This window comes from Acomys minous, assembly GCF_964271855.1.
Source record: "Acomys minous genome assembly, chromosome: 4".
Classification (NCBI taxonomy): domain Eukaryota; kingdom Metazoa; phylum Chordata; class Mammalia; order Rodentia; family Muridae; genus Acomys; species Acomys minous.
In genome coordinates, this window is record NC_140486.1 from 69,522,684 (window position 1) to 69,547,925 (window position 25,242).

The 25,242-nt window shown below is 45.9% G+C and overlaps 1 protein-coding gene across 3 annotated transcripts in view; it reads left to right on the forward strand.

The window, feature by feature from the left end:
• Nucleotides 1-25,242, forward strand: part of ZNF521 (zinc finger protein 521) — a 289,791-nt gene that overhangs the window by 106,371 nt on the left and 158,178 nt on the right. For all 3 annotated transcript variants that reach the window (XM_084779755.1, XM_084779753.1, XM_084779754.1), the window contains one exon: nt 21,522-24,874. In XM_084779755.1, the coding sequence (XP_084635881.1) occupies nt 21,962-24,874 (2,913 nt within the window). In that variant the 5' untranslated portion in view covers nt 21,522-21,961. The remainder of the gene's footprint in view (nt 1-21,521; nt 24,875-25,242) is intronic.

A 25,242-nucleotide genomic window follows, 5' to 3' on the forward strand; every position in this document is an offset into this window, starting at 1 on the left:
ATAGAATGAGCAGCACTTTTGCAACCTTCTGTGGAATGGCCAGCGGAGTAAAGTCATGTGACCATAGCCGAAGTAAAGACAGATCAAGACTGGGGGCGGGGCGACAAGGTGAGGGGTAAAATGCCAGTAGTAATAACTGAACTGAGTCAGCTCCTACGAGGGGAGGAAGACACGTGTTCATGGACCTCATTCTGAGGGAACAAGCTAGTAATGACACCAAGAAGAAAGACTGATACAGTCACCAGAAAGTAAGACGTTGCCTTAAAAGATGGGGCAGGCCACGCAAATCAGGCTAATACAACAGGCTTAAATGGTGCAGGTCACACTAGTCACTTAATTCCTTACAACCTTAACAGTAGTGTTCGTTCGTATTAGGGGTTTCAAGAATTTTTTCTCATGAAAACAGTCTTAAATAATAGCAAACAGATTAACCAGAAACAATAAAAACAGAATAAAATGGAAGGAAATCTGTATTTGGCTCAGCTGAAAAACACTCACCTAGAACGTACAAGGCCTTGGCTTTGGTCTCCAGCACTAAAAATACTAATAAGTCATAAAGGAAATTGATAAAAGATGAGCTTTGTTGGCTTTAGTTTTATTTGAGATAGGGTCTCACTGTGTACCCTTGGCTATGTTGACTGTGCTATGTAGACCAAGCTGGCCTTGAACTAACTGAGATCTTCTTGCCTTGGCCTCTGGAGGGGTGGAATTACAGGCATTGTGCCACTATACCCCACTGACTTTAGTCTATTTAAAAAATACAGCCAGTCCATGGAGTCCGGTATAGCATAAATAAAATGTATGTTTTTGATTTATTTAGTACTTGTTTGTAAATTCTTTTCATGGAGAACGCTGGTCTTTAATATGTAAGATTTATCCTCCTCCTCCCACCTGTGTGTGTGTGTGTGCGTGTGTGTGTGTGTGTGTGTGCGCGTGTGTGTGTGCGCGTGTGTGTGTGTGCGTGTGTGTGTGTGTGTGTGTGTGTGTGTGTGTGTGTGCATGCGTGTGTGTGTGTGTGTGTGTGTGTGTGTTTGAAAGTGGATCCCTGAGCTCTGCATGACAATGCACTCTACCACTGAGCTCCCCCATCAGCCCTATTGTGTAAGCTTTATTAGCCTTATACATATTTATACAAGTCAAGGACAGGATGGGATCACAGTTTGTGTGTCTTTGTATCTTCATGTCTAGCAAAACGTCCATTAGGTGATGGGATGGGTGAAAACAATGGATAAGCTGGTCTGTGTGCAGAAGCCAGTTTAGGTACCGGTTGCAGATCCTACTTGGGTAGGTTTGGGAAGGAGGAAGCTACCTTCTGCTCTGTCTTCCGTCGTCTATGGTGCCGCACACTGAATGTAGGAAGCTCAGATTCAAAGGCACCAGCCTCTGTCAGTCTTAACCAATGCTGCTCTGCTGGGCACAGTGGGTGGATGAGGACTCTCTGCTGTCTGCTCAAACATTTCTAAATGGTGTACCAAAGCATGACTTCAAGGGCCGGTGAAGTGGCTGAGGAGTGAAAAAGAGTACTTAGCTTGGGGCGGACCTTCATTTGGTTCCCAGCAGCCATGTCAGGTAGCCCACAGCAGTCTATAACTCCAGCTAAAGATATCCAGTGCCCTCTCCCTGGCTCAACGGACACAGAGTCTGCATTCACATGTGTATGCTCCCCACAGAGGCACATATATAGACATACCAAACAAATGTAAAAAGTAAGTTCCGAGATGTACAGTTAAGGTCCATTGCATTATAAAATATAAGCATGGCGGACCCAGAATAAAATAAATAAAAGTTAAGGCATTCTTCACCCAGAACTCAGCAGGAGATACTAAATACCCTTGCTGTGCTAATAAAAATTTGCCATAGCAAAGCTGATGCATTTGTTCACTTTAGATTTCAATACTATCAATTGAAATATAGATAATCCCCAGCTGATAAACCAGTTACCTTCTAAAGCTTTGTTAAAATTCAGCTAAGTGGGGAGTATGCCTCAGTGGCAGTGAGCCTGCCTAACAAGCAGGAGGCTCTAGGTTCAGTCCCCAGCACAGCAAAGCCAAACACATTAATGTCTAACTGTGAAATAATTACTTAGAATTTACCATAGACTTTTCTAAGGTTAGGTTCTTGAAAGCCAACCAGTCGTTCACTCTCTCCTCTCCTCTCCTCTCATTCCCTCTCTTTACATAGGATTATGGGAAATGGCTATAACCACAGCTACGTAGTTTGGAAACTTCACAAAGGCCCATGGCTGTGCTACAAGGCACAAAAAATACACCAGTGCTGCAGCCTTCGGCGCTATGAGGAGGGCCACGTCTGGTAGCTTCTTCTCTGGGAGAGAAGCCCCTCTTTCTGTGTATATTAGGTGTCTCTGGTTTGTGCTGGGCCAGCAGGAAGCGGGTAACCTCTTAAAGAGGCATATGATCCTGAGGTTTCCTTAAGGAAGGGGCAAGCATTTCTTCCAGCCCCACTGTAGGAGGCGGGACTCTGGTCCCTTCTGTTTTCCTTGGACCGTGAGGATGGAACATTTCCATTGCAGTAGAATATGTCTTGTGTTCAGTATTGTAGCACTACAGCTTCTGCGCGCTAGGGTAGCCGAGGAGATGGAATGCATGGGCTTTACAGAGTGCCAACTTGGTGTCAGGGAGGAAAACAGGATTCAAAGGCAGTTTTGGTCCTTAGGAGTCGGGTACTATCAGAAGGGATGTGTGTGTGTAAGCATGCATGTTCATATGCGAGTGTTAGGAACTTCTCTGGGAAGTTGAAAGTAAGGTTTCTGCGCTGGCCAGGTCAAATCCATGGTGGGATACCAGGCTGGTGTCCACAAGGCATAGAGTAAACAGGATCATCTTCCTCACTGGGCCAAGGTGAGGAATCATGCTCGGAAGACGCTGTCTGTTCGTCCATCTACACCGCTGCTCAGTTGGGCGTTTTGGAGGCAAAACTTGTCTATACAAGAGCTGGCTGGTTCTCATCATAAATCTGAGCTTGAAAATGATAGGAAGCCGCATGCATGAGGTTCATGGTGCTTGGCAGCGAAGAAAGCCGAAGAAGGGCAGGTAAGCCCACAGTTTCACATCGAGGCGAGGTCTTCCAAACAGAGGACGGGCAGCTCTCGTCATTCACAGCCTCTTCCGAGAATACAAAAAAGTCCTTTTTGGAAAGTACCACTTGGCGCCAACTTGGATGTGTGATATGATAACGATATTAATCAGATGGACAATCCCCATAAACCAGCCCTGCTTCAAAGTCAGACGGCTAATTAGGTTGGTGATCTAAGCCAGGGGTTCTCTACCTGTGTGTCACCATCCCTATATATCCTACGTTCCGGGTATTTACACTGAGGTTGATAGCAGTAGCAAAACTGCAGTTAGAGGTAGCAACAAAGCAGTTTTTTTTGTGGTTGGGGGTCACTACAGCACGAGAAATTCTATTAAGGGTCACATCCTTAGGAAGGGTGAGAATTGCTGAGCTAAGCCGTCTTCTGAGGAAATGAGCTTGTCTTGGAATTCGGGAAGAGAGATGAAGAGAGAGAGAGAGGGAGGGAGAGAGAAACAGAGGAAGAGATGGTTACATCTGTCTCCTTTCCGGAATCTAACACCAGATCCAGTGCTGATAGCGACCGACTCTGAGCTTGAACAAGAGTGAGCCCTGTCAGTTGGCTTTTATGGCAGGGTTGGGGGGGATATTCATTAAGAGTCTGTGTTTATAAAAAGGGTCCTTCTTGTGTTGTCTCCCTTCTTTTACAGAAAAAAAAAATAGTTGGTTTCCTCTAGATGCTGGTGTGTGCTCTACTTACTGAGGCCATGTGTGACATGGATTGGGCTTAAATCGGAGCAAAATTACGATGGAATGTATCCATTTCACTATTTCAGATGAACAGGAGGACAAGAAAAATAAAACCGCATTTCAAGCATCACAGAGACAGCTGGTTTTGGTAGCAATGGCGAGTACTGGAATGCTGAATGCTGCATTCATAACCAGCAGAGAAAAGTGAGGTTCCCCAGACAGGACCCTGTGGTCCTCAGTCTCTACACACTCTTCCAAGCTGCAGAGGGAATGCCACTGGAAAGGGTAGACTGAGGCATAAAAAATGGCAGTGTGGAGTGTTAAGTTTCAGAAATGCCATCATATTAAGTGCTAATTAAACAAACAATAAAATCAATTTATTGTTCTTTTTTTTTTTAATGGAAATGCGGGCCTGGTTAGAGTGTGTTGTACAAGATGCACCATGTCTGGGATTCACCATCATCATTTCGTGTTTTTTTTGGCATCTATCCTTTGCTCGGGTTCGTCAGCCACTCAGTGCTCAGACGGCCTTACACTATTTTTTCCATGTGGTACTTTGCTGCACTTTTTCCGCTTAGACAGGTCATTTGTAGACACAGTATAGATCAAACATGAGCCATCACTAGATAGTGCAAAAAAAAAAATGAATGGGGGAAGCAAAACACAACAAAGTGTGGTCGGAAAGTCATCATCTGCCCTGGTCAAAGTTAAAGCACCTGTCTCCCAAACCTGACAAACTCAGGAAGTAAGTTACTGCACTCTCCCCAGTAAAGAAATAACTTGTAAATTACAGTCATTTTGCAAGAAAGAATTAAAGAGTACAATTCATAGGTAAAATAACCAAAACTAAGGGTAGAGTGAAGATCTAGATGAAGGATGTTGAGAGGGGGATATTGTTTTGGGCCAACACCGAACCCGTCGTGTCTTTGGTTTCTGGATGTTTTTCAGGATAACATTCCCAGCTCGCCCTGAGCTTTCTCTCTCATATGCCTTACCAGATGTGAAAGAAAGTTCAAGAACTCAGAAGAGTGGTGTTGGAAGACCCTCTCAGAAGAGACCACGGGGCTTGGATTTGGTTGATGACACAGGCCATTGAGTCTGCACAGAAAATTGTTTGTCTTCCATTTTTCAATGGCTTTAATTCCTCCAAATTGCTCCTTGAATAATAGGAAAAAGGCAATTTGAATTTCAGTGACAGATTGGACATAACAGGTTGCAACTATTAGGTCTCATTTTACCAGACTGAGAAATAAAATTGCCTAAACATAAACATCGATCACTGGTGCAGTAAATTAATTTGTACAGAAAAAGTAGTTTAGCTGCAGTGCACATTAAACATAGAAAAATTTTCAAAATTACTGCTCTCTGAATTAATTTGTACACTTGTTTACTTGTTAAAAGCATACATAAATTCTTTCTTCCTAGGCAGTGTACCTCAAAATGAGTAAGAAAGAAACATAAAAAGTGGCAAGGAAATACAGATAGATATATCGCAGACACATCCACACACACACTGGCTGGGATAGCTAGCGAATGCTTCCGTCTTTGTCTTTAGATGCTGTTAGGACTGTGACTTGATCTCTGTATGATCACTAAAGAGGCGCACGATCCCCCCACCTTGTTGTCCATGATGCATGTGATGTTTTAATAGCCTTGACTTATATTTGCTGTGGATTGAGATATGGTGTAATTAACTGAGTTTTATTGGTTGGTTCCAGGATGGGTTTACAGATTCACACCACAAGGAGTCCTCTGATTTGTAACTGTTAACTTTGTATTCTTGAGCAACCGAGCCCATTGGGTTTTCTTCGTACTTAAGCACAAAACAAACAAACAAATAAACAAACAAACAAACAAACAAAACAAACCCATAACAACAAACAAACAAAACAAAACAAAAGCCACTGGACACATTTTCATTGTTACCTGTAATTCTATTCTGAGGGATGCAAGATAAACATTTGATGGCATCTTTTCAGATTGCCCCAGCCACCATGGAACTGGACCTGCCATGAGGGGCAGGCTGATAATATCTTCTCCTGCCTACAGTTTTCAAGGACAGTGGTTCGATTCAAACACAATTCTGATAAGTGGCAGGTTTTCACGTCTTTAATGCCTTGACAAGGGCATCACTCTCAGGAGAGGGAGGTGAAACCATTTGGCCGAGGATGCTGTCCCTGCTCCTTTGTGCTGACACACTAAGATAATAGACAATTAAAAGAACCTTCACTGCAGGTGGAAGTATAGGGTTATCACTAACATAAAGGAGCCCATGGGGTGCTGGGGCACAGAAGAGAAAAATGGTGATTTAAAAAAAAAGGTATATAAAACACATGGACGAGGTGCCTAATAACTCTTCACATACTGCTCTTTTACTTGTGATAATGGTTAGTCATGGCGTGCCCAGTGTTGCTTGCTGCCCCCACCCTCACCCCCAATCTAGCTCACTGCGTTTGACACGGCAGAAGTCCCTAAGTCCGGTCTGCTTTTGTGTGGTCCAGATGGTGTTAGGATTCTGGTTCAGTCGGCCTACCTGTGATGTCATTGCCTACCTGCCATGGGGGAGTGGCTGTGCCCAGTATATAAAAGGACAGACCCACCTTGCCTCTCTCTCTCTTACGGCCTTTTCCCTCTCCCCCTCTCCCTATCTCTTCCATCTCTCTCTCTCTCTCTCTCTCTCTCTCTCTCTCTCTCTCCCTATCTCTTCCCTCTCTCTCTCTCTCTCTCTCTCTCTCTCTCTCTCTCTCTCTCTCTCTCTGTCCCCCTCTGTCCCCTCCTCCTCTCTCTGGCACCCTTCCCCCCTTTCCTTCTCTCCCTATGCTCATATAATAAACCTCATATAATCTAATATCTGTCACCTTGCATTTTATTTCTTATTTTTAAAGTATAAAACATGGAGCCCCCTTTTGTGATCAATGGTAGGCTGACTCCTGACAGTGTGAGGTAGTAGTTGTCAGCCCTGCTGGGCGTCCCTGTGGACTCCCTAACTCCTCCCCGGAGGGTGGGGGTGACTGAATGGGTCTGAGAAGGGATCTTGTGGTTTTTGAGGCACCCAGGATTTAGGACAGGGTAATGAATGAGTGCCACATTTAACCGTTAATGGTTCACAACTAAAGCCCAGGTTCCTTGGTGGCCTGGCCACCCTGGTGGACCATCTGCTTATTTTAACAAATTGAAATTGCCTTATCTGTGACCCTCTTTGTGCGGGCTGTGTGGCATCTAACAGCCATCTTTTATGTTCATCTTGAGGTTTAACACTGGAGCAAGTTCTTTTATCTGGACCACTGTTCCCCATCTTCTCTTACTCCCCCTTAGTTCCTGTTTTTGTCCCCTTAGTAGAATAGTGAAGAGCTCACCTGTTTTAACACCCTGGATAAGTGACCAGGAGGTGCCAGGGGTGTGGCCTGACTGCCCAGGTACAGGCATTCGTGCAGTTAGCTATCAGGAGCTAATATGCACCTGTGACCAGCAGCCTCTTTGTACCTAGTCACCCTGCTCCGATGCGGTACATGTTCTGTGTGCATGGACCTTTGACAGGAGATTTCCTGCAGCATTCATTCCTCATCAAGGTGAGCCATTCCTGAGGTATTTCTAGACAGAGTGCTGAAGAGGTTAACTGATTTTCTTTTGACTTAAACAATCATTTGTGTCAAACAGCCTGCAAGCGAGTAGAGTGCAGCGCTCCCGATAACTGTGGGCTCTCCTCAGCCTGAGTAGATCCTGTGATAAGATAAGGTGCTTGAGGAAAAAAAAAAGGCAGCTTGAGGGAGTCCGGCAGGAGGACAGGGAAAGTGTTGGCTGCTTTGACTACTAAATACCCGCTGGTAGCTGAAGATAAGACACCTTGAGCTGCAAGGAAAACCTTAAGCAGGATGTAAATGAAACCAATAAAAACTCATTTGGGATCCAGCCCCACTCTGCTCCCTCTCTGTCCCCACCCTGACAGCTGAAGGCTGTCACTGTTACTGGAGGGCTGCCACACACCGCCAGCAGACCAGGAAGCACCCAGAGAGTGACAGCCACGTGCTCGGTGGACAGAATACCTGTACGTTCTAGAGATGTCTAAACCTGAGGGTATTTAATCAGCAGTCCTAGAGGTCCTCCCTGACTGGAACAACAGCAGGCTTCCCTTTTCCCTCCCTGTTCTCTAGTCCAGATAGTTATTCACTTCGAGTTTAGTTTTAGGAGAAACTTTTACGTCAAAGTGGTTGAAAAGGCCGAATCTCCTTAACAGTGTGCTGGCACTCCTCCTGAGGCCGATGCCACTTGAAAGCCGTCTTTGGTAAAAGGTTTATGAGACAGTGATCTTGTGCCCTTAGCAGTGCTTCCCCGGAGGAAGCAGCATCTGGGGCAGTTCTCTACCTGAGTGCCCAGGGGTGTAGTCAGTCAGTCACCCCATGTCAGTTTGTACCTTGTATTCTGATGTTCCCAGGACAATGTGGTATTGTCTGAGGATGTCCTTCTCACACTGTATCCCTGTCATAAAGCAAGACTCATGGCTCTGTGTATGGATGTGCTCATGTGTGTGTGCATGTATGAAGGAGGGCATGCACATACGTGTGCATATACATATGAGGCCAGAAGGCCAATGTTACAGCTGGCAGTGTGACCATTTACTGAGAATGACATATGCTTCTCAGGCAGGGACATCCAGCCTTTATGTACTCGGGACTTTTCTGTCTTCAAAATGATTACTGTCTTCTCATAGATATTACAGACAGCATCTCACAACCCTTCCGCAAAGAGGAAGTCACTTGGTAGAGCCAGCTGCCCTGTATGAGGAAAAGACCTAGGTATCAAGCCCCACCCCAAGCAGAGGGCAGCTGTGACAGGCTGGGGGTGCATAATGCTTTCAGTGTCTTACCATAAAAACTGCCTCTTGGGAGAACTGGGATTCAATTTGGTGTGTGAATATGGTGAGAAATTCTTTCACAACTGCGCTCCTGGGCAGAGCAGCCAGTATGCAGATCAGAGCCTGGTAGAGAAAGCTGTCAGTGTCTGCTTTTCCAGAAAGTGCTGAGGCAGTTGGGAGATGGTGGGGTCCTATGCGAACAATTGCTGCCCTGGTGCGTCTCGTGTGGCAGGGCACCTCGTGTGGCAGGGCACCCCATGTGACAGGGCACCTCGTGTGGCAGGACACCCCGTGTGGCAGGGCACCCTGTGTGGCTGGGCACCTTGTGTGGCAGGGCACCCCGTGTGGCAGGGAACCTCGTGTGGCAGGACACCCCATGTGTGGCAGGACACCCCGTGTGTGGCAGGACACCCCGTGTGGCAGGGCACCCTGTGTGGCTGGGCACCTTGTGTGGCAGGACACCCCGTGTGGCAGGGCACCCCGTGTGGCAGGGAACCTCGTGTGGCAGGACACCCCGTGTGTGGCAGGACACCCCGTGTGGCAGGGCACCCTGTGTGGCTGGGCACCTCGTGTGGCAGGGCTTCCGTGCCTGTTTTCAGTGCATTGAGCTATAGTAGCTGCAGTAAACTTGAGAATGAGTAGTTTAAGGGCAAGGTGGCAAGAGCTTTCCTTTATCTCATTGGGACGAATGGCAGAAAGCACGTCCCTAGAGACAGGAGCATGGAGAGTGAAGTGGCCATTCGCCACTTTCAGTGCTTTGTTTCTTTTGCTTTTATTTGTTGTAACCATAGTGTTTCGGAGAACTGGAAGTGTGTGTGTGTGTGTGTGTGTGTGTGTGTGTGTGCGCGCGCGCGCGCACATGTGCTCATGTGTGTAAGGTTTTCAAGCCAGTCTCCAGAAGGGAAGTTACTCTAAGCATTGAGATGGCTCAGTTGGGTGAGTGCTTGCTCTGCAAACTCAAGTCCTCAGATCGCCATCCCTCATTCACAAGCCACAGACGATGGTTTGTGCCTGCCATCCTAGTGCTGGAAACACAGGCAGCGTGCTAGAGTTTCCTGCTCAGAAAAATCTTGCTGAATCCTCCCTCAAAAACCAAGGGGGCAGAACATAGAGGAATCCATTTGACATAGGCCTCTGGCTTCCATGTGTACATGCACACACATAAACATGTATAACCCAGAACCTCTCCCAAAGGGACTGTTGACAGAGAGTTGTAAGTTCGTCTAATTGTTAATCACTCTATTGCTTCCTTATACATGTATGAACACATTGTAATAAACACGAGTTAGTTTTGCAATGTGCAAACATTAATTTTTTTTCTAAGTAGACAGTGTTCAACATGACGTTAAGCTTATTGGCCCCTTAAAAACCTGGGACTCAGCATCTTGATTTGTTTTCTGTGGTCTGAGTAGGGGAGTCAAGGCGCTGAGCACGGGATGTCAGCTTAGATGCCGACTGTGCCACCATTGGTGGTCCTTGTTAGTGCAGGGACCTAGCACGGTGTCCACCCTCCCTGACTTGTCTCTTCATCTGGAAGTTGAGCACTCCTCTGGTTGCCACGCTTTCTCAGCCTTCTCAGCTCTCCTGCTCCATGCCTGTCGGCAGGTCAGGGTGACAGCTTTGCCTTTCTTCGCTCTGTGCAAGCTGCTGAGAGAGTCCCTCCTTCCTTTCCTTTGATCCCTCAGGTGAGGGTGAGAGGTGGGTTGAGCCTGTACCAACCATCTAGGCTCCGAGCAAAGAGCGGAGCCCAGGTACAAGAAAGTTATATGAACACTCAGAAAGTGGTCTTTGGTCCAGGCAGCCTGGAGTCAGCTGAGAAGCTCTCCAGTGTTAGAGCCTGTATCTCCTTTATGAGGCAGAGAACACTGCCATCCGTTTCTCCATGGAAATGGCCACTTACAATTGCTATGACTCACGTGACGGCAAGAGCATTCTGATCACACTGTTGGTCATCTGAGAAGAAGCCTTTTCTTTGCTCATATTTAAACCATGTTTAACCCCTCCTATGTCACTGTACACGCAGCTGCTGTCGTGTGCTGGGTGCCGGGGGGAACAGGTGTCCTCATGTCGTCTTGGGATAAGCACAGATGGGTCTTTATCCTCCTTTCTGACTACAGACAGATTTGTTTCCATTTTGGTGCCGTGGCCACAATGGCTGTGGTAATCTTCTTTTGTATTCATTTGCTTTAAAGTGTTTTGGATGTGGGCAAAATAAATGCTATAATTTGGAGGAATCATAAGAATTCTGATGTCTGACTGTTTTTAAAATTTTTAGCAAAACATTCAATGTTAGCTGTATGTGTGTGTACATTTATACACATATAAAATTTAAAATTATTGTATATGTAATAAGTAATATACATACAAATAATTACATATAAATTATATATGTATGAATATCACTAAAATAGCATTGCAATATTGTTATTTAAAGAAGTGTTCCATTAGAATATGTTTACAGAGATAGTTACTTATATTAAGTAGCAAGTTACAATAATTACCTTTTTAAAATGAACAATACCTAAAAATCTTTGAAAAATTGGCATGACATTAAATATGTGTTTGATTTTGAACATTTAGTGGGTGTTGGATGAACACACTTGTGTGTATACACATAGGGCACTGTGAACTTTAACTGGTGAACATGTGCACACATAAGATTCTGTGATCTCCACTGGTGAGCACACTTTATTATTGTCGTCATCCTAAGGTCCAGGTTCCAGGGAAGATGGAGCTGAACCTAAAGTAAAAAGAATCTGTGGGAAACCCACCATCTTCATCATTGCAGGACCCATTTTGAGCATAGCTCCCTTCAAAGTTTGTATAATTAGGCAAATAAAAGTATTAATCTCTAAATTCATTTGGTATTATATGATCAGGGAAGAGCTGTTTTTATATCCCAATTGAAGTTATTTTTTAGGAAACAGTTCTGTCCTTTGCAGGGCTTGCCATTTGTTGACGCACATATCTGCCCACCTCATCTGCACCTAAGGAACTCTTGGCACCCATCTCTGCTTCTTGGAATCTGGTTTCTTCGCAATTTCAGCTTCTCAGTTCTGTCGAGACGTTGGGGGATTCTGTCTTCTGAGCATGCCTTGCAGCTTGGCCCCTCTGCAGGCCCTCACTGGCACAAGTCTCACAATCACACCATCTTCAGCATCTCGCGGCCCACATACCGCACGTACAAGATCCCCATAAAACGCAAGAAAGTCAGGGTAGGCAACACAAAGCTTTTGGAGTTGAAGTCACATGACTGCGTGCCCAATAAGTCTGTACCTTCACGAGATTAAAACGGATTCTTTGCCACAGATCCTAAACATCCTATCACATATTCTGCATGGATAATGTCCGAATCCAGAACACACAGGTCAGTTGGTTTGCAGTAGGAAACGGATCACTGTGGCAATACGCGCGCCCGCCCCCCCCCCCCATCTCTGTAACAGCTTTTTCTACATTAACAAACCCTATTTATCACTTTACTGCACAATGAACCCACAGGGGGTGCTAATTGTTCATTAATTAAATTTTAGCCTTTCAACACTTTTGTATTCTCCAGTGGCCTTGTCTGCAGTGAAGTACACAGAGTGGCCTTTTTCAACTGCCAAAAATTCAAGTTGGTTTTTACTGCTGCCATGGATACTGTATAGGTAAATTTCAGGGCCATAGACACATTGCACTACTCTTGTCAGTCTTTTTGACCCAAAGTTTCCAGCTTTAGACCTTTGAAGTTATGAGAAAATACGGGAAGACTATGGCACGGCAGTCAATGCTGGCCACTTTGAAATAAAATTTGATTTTTTTTTGTTAGAAAATCCTATTGATTTATAGCAGGTCCTCAAGAAGCTGTGAACTTGGTGGAATGAGACATGGAGTCTCTAAAATTCACCATCCCTAAGGAAGCAATTCAAACTTGGTTTTCTGTGAAAGACTTCTTTAGGTTGTCAGTGAAGAGGTTAAGTTAAAAGTCACAAAGGTTGGGCAGGATGGTAGCCCAGTTGGGAAGTGCTGGCTGTGCAAACACAGGGACCTCCAAAGCATCCCTAAGAAGCTGTGTACTGCAGTATACCTAAGGAGCTGGGTACCACAGCATTCCTAAGGAGCTGGGTACCGCAGCATCCCTAAGGAGCTGGGTACCACAGCATCCCTAAAGAGCTGGGTACCGCAGCATCCCTAAGGAGCTAGGTACCACAGCATCCATAAGGAACTGGTACCACAGTGTGTGCTTGCAATCCCAGTTCTGCAGAGGCTGAGACAGGCAGATCCCTGGGGCTTCCTAGCCTGGTAAACCTCATGTCCCAGTGACAGACCCTGTCTCAAAGACAAAAACAAACAACTAACATGATGAATATTATTATGAAGAATAACACCCAAGGTTGGCCTCTGGTTTCCATGTAGTCATGTATGTACATGTGCACAAACACTCCCACCGAGTCACTAAGAACATGTATCGGGGACCCTGTGAATCTTATGGAACATTTAACAAAGAATATAGCTGTTGTGTTCAAGCTCTGGAGACCAGAATTCATACTAGTGCAAGGAATTTAGAAGCAAAATAGAGTTTGTCTCTAGGATTTTCTAAAAAAAAAATGTGAACAGTGACCTCTGTGTAGTGTTGGTGCTCGGCATGCATCTGTTCCATAGTGGGACTTAGTTCCAATAATGAATTAACCGCAGCCTGCCAGTGTGCACGGTTGCGCGGCTCTGAGCTAGGACATGTTGCTTTTCCAGAAACGTTTAAATCACGTTCAGAAGGTCTGTTTGAGAGTTTTTATTCCTTATTTTATTTTTGTGTCATTTAGACACTTAAGCAGCAAGTCAGCTTGTTATTCCTCTCTACACTTGTCATTATCACTTACAATTTAAGGTAATAACTGGCTTTCCTAGCAGTGTTAACTTTGTTCATTTGTATGCCTAAGCTCAGGTGTCATACTTGTTTCTTATATGACTAGCAATGAGGTAGACCAAAACGATTTCTGGTATGACACACAAGGAAATGTTCTTTAAAAAAAAAAAAAAAGGAACTGGGTGGTTCAGGGTTTGTATCAAGCACAGATACACACACACATGCATGGTATTTAAGATGTGTTAGTTAAAGAAATGAATGGACTAACTAAGCAACAAGTAGCGGCTTGAGGAATTATTTGTGCCAAGGGTCATTTGCAAAGACAAGAATATGAGTAGCTTGTAAATGTCTTGTAGTTCACAGGAGAGGTGAGGCTAGGGCTCAGCTCAGTGTGCAGACCACTGACAGAGCAAGCGAGCATGGAGACCTGAGACTGGTTCTCAGACTCCAGGCCTGGTGGCATGCACTCTTTATTCCCAAACCTAGGGGCAGGGATGGGCAGGAGCCTGGGGTGACTGTCCTGCCAGCCTTCTTGAATCAGCCAGTTCAGGCGAGTGGAAGACCCTCTCTGAAAATTTAGAAAAGACAAACAGAGATATGATGTCCCTGGGAAGGCCACCCAAGTTTGACCTCTGGCCTCTATATGCACAAGCACACATGTCCACATGCACATGTGATCACACACACACACACACACACACACACACACACACACACACATACACACACACACACAAATGGTAGAGGAAAAAGAATAGAGACTAGGGAGAGATACTGTGATTACCAAAGCAAAGATAAACACGCTAAACAGCTTAAGGAATGTGCTCACTCCCTGTGCTGTGAACAGATGTGCTACACACGGCTGCCTGTTACTGAGCACCAAGAAGTTGGTGCTTCTCATTAGTGACATATAGTTTTAAGGGAGCCAAAAGATAAGAAAAGCAAAGCAGTTCTCACCCCCCCTCCTCCCCACCGCAAACCCCCATAACTGGAAACTACTTTCCCTCCGGTCTAACTTCAGCAGCACCCGCCTTGGTTTCTGTGAGACGATGACTTTTCTTGAACTGGTTTGGTGTCAGCTTTTTCCTCATTGGAAAGGTGGAGTCTGAGTGTGAACTGCTTAAGAATGCGCTGTTCGCTGTTTAATTTGGCCGGGGAAGATGGAATTCATCAAGCGCCGTCTGTTCAGATGAACTTTAAGCAACGGCAAGCTAAGCGTTTGTGGCCCTCCCTGCACACTCTATGCAAATCATCTTCCAAGCACTGTGAAGACCTGAAAGTCCTGGATCACCCAAGAACAGCAAAGAACGCGTTACTCCATATCTCCTGCACTGGGTCATCTGGACTGCTAAGGGGTCGGTGGCGGGAAATGAGTCCCTTTTTTTTGTAATTAGAGTGTAATAAAACTAAAAAGAAACACAATTACCCCCAAGCTTTCATACCTGGAATTTATCTTAAGACGGTGTTACATGTGCACCAGCAGTCCCCCACCTCTCATGTCATTAGTGGGTGACCACCCTTTCCCCCCATAACCTGACTGTTAATGCATCTAGTGGTCCTTCCAGAACCATTTGGAGTGGTCCAGAATGTTAAAGCATCTGTGAATAATAAATATTTCTAAAGTTCATATTTCTCTTTTGAACACCCTGTAAAGACTTCATTTTTAGCCAGTTAAGTACATTATATGGTATAGTAGTGGATTTAATAATGGAGCTGCTGATTTCGAAAAGAGAAGAAAACAAACACACATATGCACACATACACACATACACAACACACACAATGTTATCAAAGCTGCAGTTTTTCCACAGCTATGTTCATTCCAGTCAAGAATGAAAGGAAGCAGTTATTAGAGTACGCAAAAATAATTTATTTAGAATGACCTCATCCTTTAGGAATTTAAACCATGGCTGTAGAAATGCATTGCATGACTTGTCTAAATGGCTCTTTGAAAATGACGTAACACTTGTTACCATGATGGCAAGGGAAAAAAAAAAACCAGGCACCCTTGTCACTTGTCTGTTAAACACACACTTCAAATTAGTGTTCTTTTTCAGTAGTACCTGAACCATTGGTTTTTGCGTGCACCTGGATGTTTCCCTCAGGATGTGTCATGGTAGTTCTGGGAGCCAGCGAATGAGGGAAAAGGCATGTGAACTCAGTTCGGTAAAAAACAGTTCAAGCTCACTGAAACAGACTGCTGGCAGGCAAAAAGAATCAAATGAAGAAAGTAGGACAAGCCTGGAAATCTGCTTTGGTCTTATATTTTAACCAATTGCTCAACGCTTGCAAAAATAATCTACTAAATTAATCTATTATGGTGTTAAATAATGCCGCGACTGTACTGCTCCTGTTTTAAAGGGAAGGCAGGTAATTTCAAAATTATATACTTGGCTTCAGAATTACATAGTAACACACTTGTTACAAGGTTACCTATCTTTAAAGACCCACTATTATATCCTGTGTATGATAATTTAATGCTTGGAATACAGCATGAATTTATGGTCCATTAATTTTTAGATATTGCCAACTATTCGTGTTTTGTTTTCTTGCTGGCTGGGTACACTACTGTGACTGCTTCAGGCACTATAGATTTCCATTGGGCTACTCTTTAGAACTCATATTCCAGGGGTTCTATTAAAGGAAAGAAAATAGGGAAATGTGTTTATATTAACTATGAGGAGGACATTTGCAAGGGAAACGGGAGCAAGAGCCACCCTTCTCCATCTCTCTGTTTCCGTGTGCAGCTTTTCCTCCAGCAGTGATAAGGTGCCCCAGAAACAGTCACTAATCTTTGTAACACCCTGGAGGGTAAGTAGCGAGACTCATTATCTTCATATTGCAGGGGAAATACTTAGGTAGGGGCAGATTAAATGACTTGGCCAGGTCACTCTCCAAGTCAGCTATGGAGCTCAAAATAAAACTCCAGACTCCTGACTCTCTCCTTCTTCTGACTCTTGGCATGTGGCACATAGATAGGCCAGGACTGCCAGTCCCCTTGAAAAGTAGCCAGTGGTGTAAAGGCCATCTGTGTTCAGGATCCTGTCTGTGGGGCACTTGCACATGCATGATCCTCAGTCTATAGTGACAAGTCCTGAGGGTGTCCTGAAGGACTTCACCCACCTGGCCTTGGTAAGAGCTAAGCATCATACAACTTAGTTGCTTGCCCTAATTTGTAAGATTCTTTAGATGTGTGTACTTTCTTTCCTGTGTGTGGGTATGTGTGTGGAGTGTGTGTGTATGTGTCTCTGTGTGTGGGGTGGAGGGGTATGGGTGTGCACACATGCGGAGGCAGTGGATGACCTTGACTGCTCCTCAATGGCTATCCACCTTGTTTTTCGGAAACAGAAACAATCTTTCATGAATGTGGAATGCGTGGCTTTGGTTCAGTGGCTGGCTCTCAAGCTCTAGGGCTTTTTCTGTGTCAACCCCTCCGCCCCCCACTGGGATTACAGGTGCACACAGAACCATAGAACCATAGACCCATAGACCCATAGAATCATAGCCATCATGTTTGTCTGTGTATCTATCTATCTATCTATCTATCTATCTATCTATCTATCTATCTATCTATCTATCCATCCATCCATCCATCCGTCCATCTGCTTACTTACATATCTATTTGCAAAGGGGTACTTGAGATTGAATTAAAAACTTCAGGTTGCAAGACACTTTCTTTACTCACTGAGCCATTTTACCTAGCTCTCTAATTTATTTAACCCTGGGGGTAATTCAATGAATTCTATAACTTTAGTTTCTTCTTAATCTTTTCACATCGCCCATAATAGAGGTGTTGACCCAACAGGCTTGGTTTCTGGCCTCAGAGTCTGGGTCTTACACCGAGACTGGCTTAACAGTGTTGAAATGAGACGGGATCACACTCCTGACATTCCTGAATACACTCTTATCTTCTTTCTTTTGGCATGATATTTCTGGCTGCATTTATTATATTTGGAAGGCTGGGACCTTCAGACTATAAACGTAGGCTATCTTGCTCCTTTGGATGATGGGGTAGCTCTGCCAAGCTTGTCTGTGGCTCCATGTGCAGTAGCTGGGAGAAGACTCCTCTCCGTCTTTGCCTGATACTCCCAGGCTGGCGGGTGAGGGGCTGAGGGCCCACAGCACAACACCACAAGGGCACTTTGTGCTCTGGAGCCTTTCTGCTGTGGTGAGAGTTGGAGCTGACTTCACTGTTCCGTTGTGTGGTAAGCACTTTTGCCCATAGTACAACCGAACAGGTGTTGCTCTGCGCCTAACCGAGTTTCCAGCTGTCCTCCTCCATAGAGGGGAGGCAGGGTCTGGTGTTCTGTCCTCTCAGGCGGGCTGGAGAGCCACTAAGCCTGAGATGGAGGGCTTCCTTGCAGGATATGGCTGTTTCGATGCCAGAAGATGGTCGGGAAAGCCTGGCTGGCTAACAAAGACAGGCCTTCAGCGGCTGGGTGTAGCTCCAGTTGTACATCCCCTTTGGCAGCTGCTCAGAGGCCACTGCAGTGTGGCCAGCCAGCAAAATTAGGAAATAAGGACCTCTTTTATTTACTCAGGCTGCTGAATCACGGGCATTCCTGTCTGCTTGGAGAAAAGTCAGGCGGCTCTACTTTCCACGGAAAGTCTCAGGAGTGCTAGAGACTTTCATCTCAGAGTGTTCACACACTTGTTTTAATGTGCTTTATGGAAATGGTGAAACTCAGCAAGTGCCGCTGCTGTAGGAAAGCATCTGCACTAACTATGCACACACATTCGTAGCCTTAAAAAGCCTCTTAGTTCACGGAGTGGGCTCCCAGCAAATTCCCCTCTGCCCCCCCCCCCCACACCACATTGTAAGATCTGCCTTCACTTTCTGAGAGTCAAGGAGTGTGAAGTGACTGGTTCCAAACCCTAAGATTTAACAAGAACACAGAAGTACCTCATACTGAAATGTTTGCGAGTTGCCAGAATACAGGAAGACAGTAAGTGGCAAAGTGGGGGAAAGTTCTAGTTCATTCTGGATCTGGAGCTGACAAAGTCCACCCTAGTTTTTTCCATGTATCAGAAAATAAAATTGACTTCCTTAGATTTTTACTGGCAATTGAAGCGTTCGTTTGCATTGCTTAAGTTAACTCTGAAAAAAAGAGGTAGGCCTCATAGATAGCAAGGCAGACATCGCCCACCGTGCAAGGCTTGAGTGGACAGGACACCATTAGCATGCAGACTGAGCCCTGAGGCTTAGCCTCTTGCTTCTCTCTGTGCCTGCACGTTTATAGTACTGGCCAGTGAGCTTTTTACCATCTTGTTTTCAAAGCCAAAATCAACCCTTTGGAGAAGCGGCCTTCAGTGTCATATTCATGCGTTCATATTCCCTGTTTCTTCTCTCCCTCTTTCCCTCCCTCCATCTCTCTCTTCCTCAGAAGAACACGCTTGGCTCCAGGTCTGCCCCCTCTCAGTCCGCTTGCTCCCTGCCCTGCTGGATGATGAGTTCTGTCGCTCATTGCTGTGTTCTTAGGCGAGAGGGATGCAGCAGGCAGAAAAGCCTTCCGGCACTCTGAACTCCAGTCAGAACTTGATCCGAAGTTCATCTCCTTCAACATGTTAATCAAAAGTCAAGCTTGAGAGAACGCTTGCCTAAGAGGTGGGGTGAAGCAGAGACCCCAGATAAGAACCGACCTAAACGGGGGTGTCAAGGACCGTGCCTTCTTTTTCTCTTTGTGATGATGGCTCATTGCCTCACAGTTCCTTACACACACCTGGTGTCAGGGATTGTACACTTGATTTTCACATGGCCCATTGCTCCCCAATTATTCACACATCTGCAATAGTGACACCCCGTACCCAGACGTAGTCTAGGACTGAACGGTGAATCGTCTTGTTAGAATTTCAGGCTCACTAGTTCACTTCTTACCAGTCTGGAAGCACAGCAAATGCTTATTCGCTGTTTTCTCAAAACGTGCAAATGAGATGACGTGTTTGAAAATATTTTAAATTAAAGCAGCAGGATTAAAATGTAAAAGACAAATGTGAAATGTGGCAGGATTTGGAACGTTAGAATGCTGAGTAAATTTATTAATGATTCCAATTGGAGGAATCTGAAATTTTGGGTTATTTCAAGGGTACCAAGCGTACATATCTTTTTATTTTTTTTAAGGGAAAACTAAATCACTCTTGGGTTATTTTTGCTGCTGTCATTTTAAAATTTTTTTTTGTTTATTTGCTTGCTTTTGCTTTTGTTTTTGGTACTTGCTTCCACATGTATGGTGCCATGAGTTGAGGAGTTTCTCTGTGTATGTGTTTGACGTGTCCATATGGCTTGACCTGCTAATATCAAACCCTGGTCCTAAGCTGGAAACATGAGGTGCTACGGAGTCGTATAAACAAGGAGACAGAATCTGAGGTTTTCAGCTTGCTTTGTTGCAGCGGGCAGGGATCCAGGAATGGTGTTTGGTTGTTTTCTCAGGGTGAGAGGGCTGCCATCTGGCATCGATAGGAGACGGCCTTGTCATCAGTTTCTCCATGCAGGAAAGGAACGATCCTCATCTGTTTCCTGTGGATAAGGAAGAGGCTGACAATCTAGTAAAATCTTGTTACCTTAAAGAAAGCAGATGTGGAGTTCATTTCATAAAGGCCGCCCGTTTGTGCTTTTGTGGTCGCCCTGCCACCTACGTGTGAGCCTTAGCGGGCAAGTATTTCACTTTCTCCATTCTAGTCTCATCGAAAACTTTTGGAATGTCCGAATTGAACCTACATTTCTAACAGAAACGCTGTCAGCCTGCCCCACCCCCATCTACCAGCTATACCGTATTGTCTTTAATTTTTGTACATTTGAAAAAAAAATATCATTGTTGGGATTTTGAACACTTTTAAAACTTCTGACCTTGAGAGAGAAATTATACAAATCAAAACAGGATCTTTACAACCTGTTTTTGGATGGCCGTATTTTTTTACTTGGATGCTACAGAAACCAGAAAAAAATCGGGAGGTTCATCATGTAACCAAAATGCCCACCACTAATGTAAATCTAAGGTAGAGTTCCTTCACACATCACGTGCTCAACGGTGTCTGGCAGCCAGCCTTGTTTGTCTGTTCTTTGTTGCACATAAATCTCTCGGCATTTACCATAATCATTTATCACTTTTCCTGTTTCCAGTTTTTCACAAGTTGCTTTGTCTCTGCTCACCTCAAAGCGCGGGTCCTGTTTAGCTAAGGAAGCCCGGGCGACTGATGCTTTTCACAGAAGGAAGAAATGGTGGGCCACCTCTTGAACTTTTCCAACAAAATACACGATTACAATCTGGTGCTCCTGAAACTCTCATTTTTTTTTCTTGATCCAGGCTGATCCTACTGTATGTAATATCTAGCAGTTCCTCCTAACATTTAATAATCCATTTTTGGCCTATACTTTCTGAATCTTTCAGTTATTGAAGAAAACCTGGTTGTCTTTCATTACACAGACATAATTATTATTGTGTTTTCTGTCTCCTTTCATGTGCTTACTTTTTAATATTTTTTGCTGAAAGCAATAAGGTCTGTATCAATAAGAACCCCATAAAAGACTTTTGGTCTCCAGAATTGCCTTTTTATAGAAAAACAAGCAAAATGCAGAGGGAATTTTTTATTAAATATTAGACATCTGGGTTGACTGCATTAATTTTAAATCACTCCTGTAATATTTCCTCTTTTCATTTGCTTCTTCACATGCTCACAGAATATGCAAATCATTTTAGAATGAATACAAAAGAAACATTAAATATATTAAAATCTGTATTTTAATAAAATTGTCAATGTGTAATATATGCCTCACTTCTAAAGAAAAATGATAAAAAGTAATAAAGGGATAATTTAGACATAGGACTATTTAATATCTTTTTATATTTCACGAACCAGCAAAAAGTAAATGATGAATAAAAGCTTGGGGCTCAGATTTGAAAATGTCTTACTCAGACGCTCTCTCCTTTTTTTTCCCCCCATGAAAGGTTCAAGATGGCCCAAGTCTGTGTACATGTTGAAACGGTACAAGTGCCTCACTCCTGAATTCCCAAAACGTGTACTGACATTCCCTGTTGCCCCTCGTTGCAGATGGAGTTGATGTTGAGGACGACCCCACCTGCTCTTGGCCAGCCTCCTCACCTTCCAGTAAGGACCAGACTTCCCCCAGCCATGGAGAAGGCTGTGATTTCGGAGAGGAAGAAGGTGGCCCTGGACTGCCTTACCCGTGCCAGTTCTGTGACAAGTCATTTAGCCGCCTCAGCTACCTGAAGCACCACGAGCAGAGCCACAGCGACAAGCTGCCCTTCAAGTGCACCTACTGTAGCCGGCTGTTCAAACACAAGCGCAGCCGCGACCGGCACATCAAGCTCCACACGGGGGACAAGAAGTACCACTGCAGCGAGTGCGACGCGGCCTTCTCCAGGAGCGATCACCTGAAGATCCACTTAAAGACTCACACGTCCAACAAGCCATACAAGTGTGCCATTTGCCGCCGCGGGTTCCTGTCCTCTAGTTCCCTGCACGGGCACATGCAAGTTCACGAGCGCAGCAAGGACGGCTCCCAGTCTGCCTCAAGGATGGAGGACTGGAAGATGAAGGACACTCAGAAATGCAGCCAGTGTGAGGAAGGCTTTGACTTCCCCGAGGACCTCCAGAAGCACATTGCAGAGTGCCACCCCGAGTGCTCCCCCAATGAGGACCGCGCAGCCCTCCAGTGCGTGTACTGCCACGAACTGTTCATGGAGGAGACCCCCCTTATGAACCACATAGAACAGGTACACGGAGGCGAGAAGAAGAACGCCTGCAGCATCTGCTCCGAGAGCTTCCTCACTGTGGAGGAGCTGTACAGCCACATGGACAGTCACCAGCAACCGGAGTCCTGCAACCACAGCAACAGCCCTTCCCTGGTCACCGTGGGATACACCTCTGTGTCCAGCACGACTCCAGATTCTAACCTCTCGGTGGACAGCTCAACCATGGTGGAGGCCGCGCCGCCGATTCCAAAGAGCCGAGGGAGGAAACGTGCCGCGCAGCAGACCTCCGATCTGACCGGCCCCTCTAGTAAGCAGGCGAAGGTCACCTACAGCTGTATTTACTGCAACAAGCAGTTATTTTCAAGTCTGGCAGTTCTGCAGATTCACTTGAAAACTATGCATTTAGATAAGCCAGAGCAGGCTCATATCTGTCAGTATTGCTTGGAGGTCTTGCCCTCCCTCTATAACTTAAACGAACACCTTAAGCAAGTGCACGAAGCTCAGGACCCAGGCCTGATTGTCTCGGCCATGCCTGCCATCGTTTACCAGTGTAACTTCTGTTCCGAAGTTGTCAACGACCTCAACACCCTTCAGGAGCACATCCGGTGTTCTCATGGGTTTGCCAACCCCGCAGCCAAGGACAGCAATGCCTTCTTTTGTCCCCATTGTTACATGGGGTTTCTTACTGACTCTTCCCTCGAAGAGCATATAAGACAGGTCCATTGTGACCTCAGTGGCTCCCGGTTTGGGTCCCCTGTGCTTGGGACTCCAAAAGAACCTGTAGTTGAAGTCTACTCCTGTTCCTATTGTACAAATTCGCCAATATTCAACAGTGTTCTTAAACTGAATAAGCATATTAAGGAGAATCATAAAAACATTCCCTTGGCCTTGAATTATATTCACAATGGGAAGAAATCCCGGGCCTTGAGCCCTTTGTCTCCTGTGGCCATAGAGCAGACATCTCTTAAGATGATGCAGGCAGTGGGAGGTGGCCCTGCCCGCCCTGCCGGAGAATATATCTGTAATCAGTGTGGTGCTAAGTACACGTCCCTAGACAGCTTCCAGACCCACCTCAAAACCCATCTGGACACCGTGCTGCCGAAACTGACCTGCCCTCAGTGTAACAAAGAATTCCCCAACCAAGAGTCCTTGCTAAAACACGTGACCATCCACTTCATGATCACCTCCACTTACTACATCTGCGAGAGCTGTGACAAGCAGTTCACCTCAGTGGACGACCTGCAGAAGCACCTGCTGGACATGCACACCTTTGTCTTCTTCCGGTGCACCCTCTGCCAGGAAGTGTTCGACTCGAAGGTCTCCATCCAGCTGCACCTGGCGGTGAAACACAGCAACGAGAAGAAGGTGTACCGCTGCACGTCCTGCAACTGGGACTTCCGCAACGAGACCGACCTGCAGCTGCACGTCAAGCACAACCACCTGGAGAACCAAGGCAAGGTGCACAAGTGCATCTTCTGCGGCGAGTCCTTCGGCACCGAGGTGGAGCTGCAGTGCCACATCACCACGCACAGCAAGAAGTACAACTGCCGCTTCTGCAGCAAGGCCTTCCACGCCGTCATCCTCCTGGAGAAGCACCTGCGGGAGAAGCACTGCGTCTTTGAAACCAAGACCCCCAACTGCGGCACCAACGGGGCCTCGGAGCAGGTGCAGAAAGAGGAGGCGGAGCTGCAGACCTTGCTCACCAATAGCCAGGAGTCCCACAACAGCCATGACGGGAGCGAGGAGGACGTGGACAGCTCTGAGCCCATGTACGGCTGCGACATCTGTGGGGCGGCCTACACCATGGAGACTCTGCTGCAGAACCACCAGCTCCGGGACCACAACATCAGACCCGGAGAGAGCGCCATCGTGAAGAAGAAAGCGGAGCTCATTAAAGGGAATTACAAGTGCAACGTTTGCTCTAGAACCTTCTTCTCTGAGAACGGGCTCCGCGAACATATGCAGACCCACTTAGGCCCCGTCAAACACTACATGTGCCCGATCTGTGGCGAGCGCTTCCCTTCCCTTTTAACTCTCACGGAACACAAAGTCACACACAGCAAGAGCCTGGATACCGGAAACTGTCGCATTTGCAAGATGCCCCTGCAGAGCGAAGAGGAGTTTTTGGAGCACTGCCAGATGCACCCCGACCTGAGGAATTCCCTGACCGGGTTTCGCTGCGTGGTGTGCATGCAGACTGTGACCTCCACCTTGGAACTCAAAATCCATGGGACCTTCCACATGCAGAAGACTGGGAATGGGTCCACCGTGCAGACCACTGGGCGTGGCCAGCATGTGCAGAAACTGTATAAGTGCGCCTCTTGCCTCAAAGAGTTCCGTTCCAAGCAAGATCTGGTGAAACTTGACATCAACGGCCTGCCCTACGGTCTGTGTGCTGGCTGTGTGAATCTCAGTAAGAGCGGCAGCCCGGGCCTCAGCCTCCCTCCTGGCGCCAGCCGACCAGGCTTGGGCCAGAGTGAGAATGTGAGTGGCATGGAGAGCAAAGGCAAGGCGGGGGCCCTGAAGACGCGCTGTTCGAGCTGCAATGTCAAGTTCGAGTCTGAGAGTGAACTGCAGAGCCACATCCAGACGGTGCACCGGGAGCTCATTCAAGACGGAAACAGCACGCAGTTGAAAACGCCCCAAGTGTCGCCCATGCCCAGAATCAGTCCCTCCCAGTCGGATGAGGTAACTCGCCTTTCTCACCTTTGCCATTTGCCTTCCTTCAAAAAAAAAAAGTCCCCCACCTTATAGCCAAGCTTCCTATTTTATGGCTTTATCTACTATTATCACGTGTGCCAAGAGATGTGTCGTTTGAAATGCAATGTTTTTTCTCCCTATAGCCGTTAGCTAGCAATTACTTGGTTCCTGATAAGTAGCATTTTGGCTTGAATGGTGCAAAATAGGACTAATTCCAGTCTCCCTGGGACATTGTCTGCTCTGTGACTGAAGAGACTGGCTCTCATGCCAGTCCTACTGAGATCTGGAATCTCAGCGTACCTTCACGGCACACTGAAATCCCCAGCTATGACTTGTGGGTATGGCAAAGAGATAAT